This window comes from Zerene cesonia, chromosome 16 (assembly GCF_012273895.1).
Source record: "Zerene cesonia ecotype Mississippi chromosome 16, Zerene_cesonia_1.1, whole genome shotgun sequence".
Lineage (NCBI taxonomy): Eukaryota > Metazoa > Arthropoda > Insecta > Lepidoptera > Pieridae > Zerene > Zerene cesonia.
Window position 1 is genome coordinate 378,863 of NC_052117.1, and position 1,483 is coordinate 380,345.

At 35.3% G+C, this 1,483-nt stretch overlaps 1 protein-coding gene across 3 annotated transcripts in view; it reads right to left on the reverse strand.

The window, feature by feature from the left end:
* Positions 1-1,483, reverse strand: part of LOC119832862 (dopamine D2-like receptor) — a 167,186-nt gene that overhangs the window by 3,935 nt on the left and 161,768 nt on the right. For all 3 annotated transcript variants that reach the window (XM_038356660.1, XM_038356659.1, XM_038356661.1), the window contains exons 5-6: positions 1,203-1,390; positions 737-847 (exon numbers count right to left, since the gene is read on the reverse strand). In XM_038356660.1, the coding sequence (XP_038212588.1) occupies positions 737-847; positions 1,203-1,390 (299 nt within the window). The remainder of the gene's footprint in view (positions 1-736; positions 848-1,202; positions 1,391-1,483) is intronic.

Genomic DNA, 1,483 nt, shown 5'->3' on the forward strand with positions numbered 1-1,483 from the left:
TTCACAGAAATTCAGCTTGTTGGGACTTTATGTAACTTCACCCTCATTTTTTGGTCTAAATTGACCGGACTATCATTACTCTTACAATAAATTTATTCATTAATAATAATAAATAAGTGGTAACATATACTATTATAAGATAGAATAAATAGTGATAATTCATTTTTATTATTAAGCATTTGCTTTATATTTTCAATCGACTTCAAAAGCGGAGAAGATTCTCAATTCGCCTTTTTTAGTTTTTTTTATATAGTTAACAGTTATTTGTCATGTTGTAATTTAATAAAAGTATAATTTTATGTACCTTGTAATTTGTGTATATAGTTAACTAGCTGTGCCCCGCGGCTTCACCCGCGTAAGTTCCGTAGGAATATCAGGATGAAAAAGTTGCCTATATGTTATTCCAGTTGTCCAGTTGTCTACGTACCAAATTTCATAGCAATCGGTCTAGTAGTTTGCGTGAAAGAGCAACAAACACACACACATCCTTACAAACTTTTGCATTTATAATATTAGTAGGAAGTAGGATGATTGTACAAGTAATGTTCTGTTTGTAATTGGATTTCACATTTATTATGATTGTAAACAGTTTAATTTGTATAGTTTCAAGTAATCAAAAAATGTCTTGCTTTTTTATTTCTCTGTAAGACCTGTTGTTTTATCTAACTACAATGGACTTCTCTTAATAATTTCAACTGCAAAAAGTAATTTACAATATAAATAAGAATCCACAAACTTTGCAGTTTCCTCAGTGACGGTGGCCAGCATGAATTCCGTGGACTTGTCGTTTGGGATCACGTGACATTCATCAGCATCCGCCTCTAACTCCATCGAGCGTTTGTCGAAGCTGTAATAGATACAGATAGTCAGAGCCTTAGGCAAGGGATAAACCCAAGTGGAAGAAAGAGAGGCAACAAAATTTTACTGTATAACAAATATTTAACAAAAAAATACAAATCTATGATACCACTTTCTTACGTCCTAGTATTTAAAATAATTTTGATAAATTTCATGAATAAAGGCTAAGATGGCTTCTTGCTTACGTAGTCTTCAATCTGTATAAACGTAATTTATATCATTTGAATAAATGCATCATGTATGTGAACTCAAAACTCGTAGTAAAATAGCATTGCTAGTTTATACTATATTCGGGACAACGTAAAGCAAACCTTGGACAGAAGTGATAAAGTCCACAATCATACCTATCTTCATGATCATCCTCGTTGCTCCCAGAGCCCGTGTTGGTCGGTCTGTCATCTATCGCGGTTTCCAGCTGCCTCGTCTGCGCCACGTTCTCTATCACCACAGCTGTAGTGGTGCCGGTGAGGGGCTCCCCAGCTATTGGGGGCTTCTTCGCCGCTCGCTGCTTTTTAGCACGATTCCTTAACGCCTGTGGATAATTTTACTCTCAGTAATGTGTTTATAAGGATTGTGAGGTTAAGATGTGTTTCTGCCAGTAACCACGCCTAGAAGTTGATTGAAA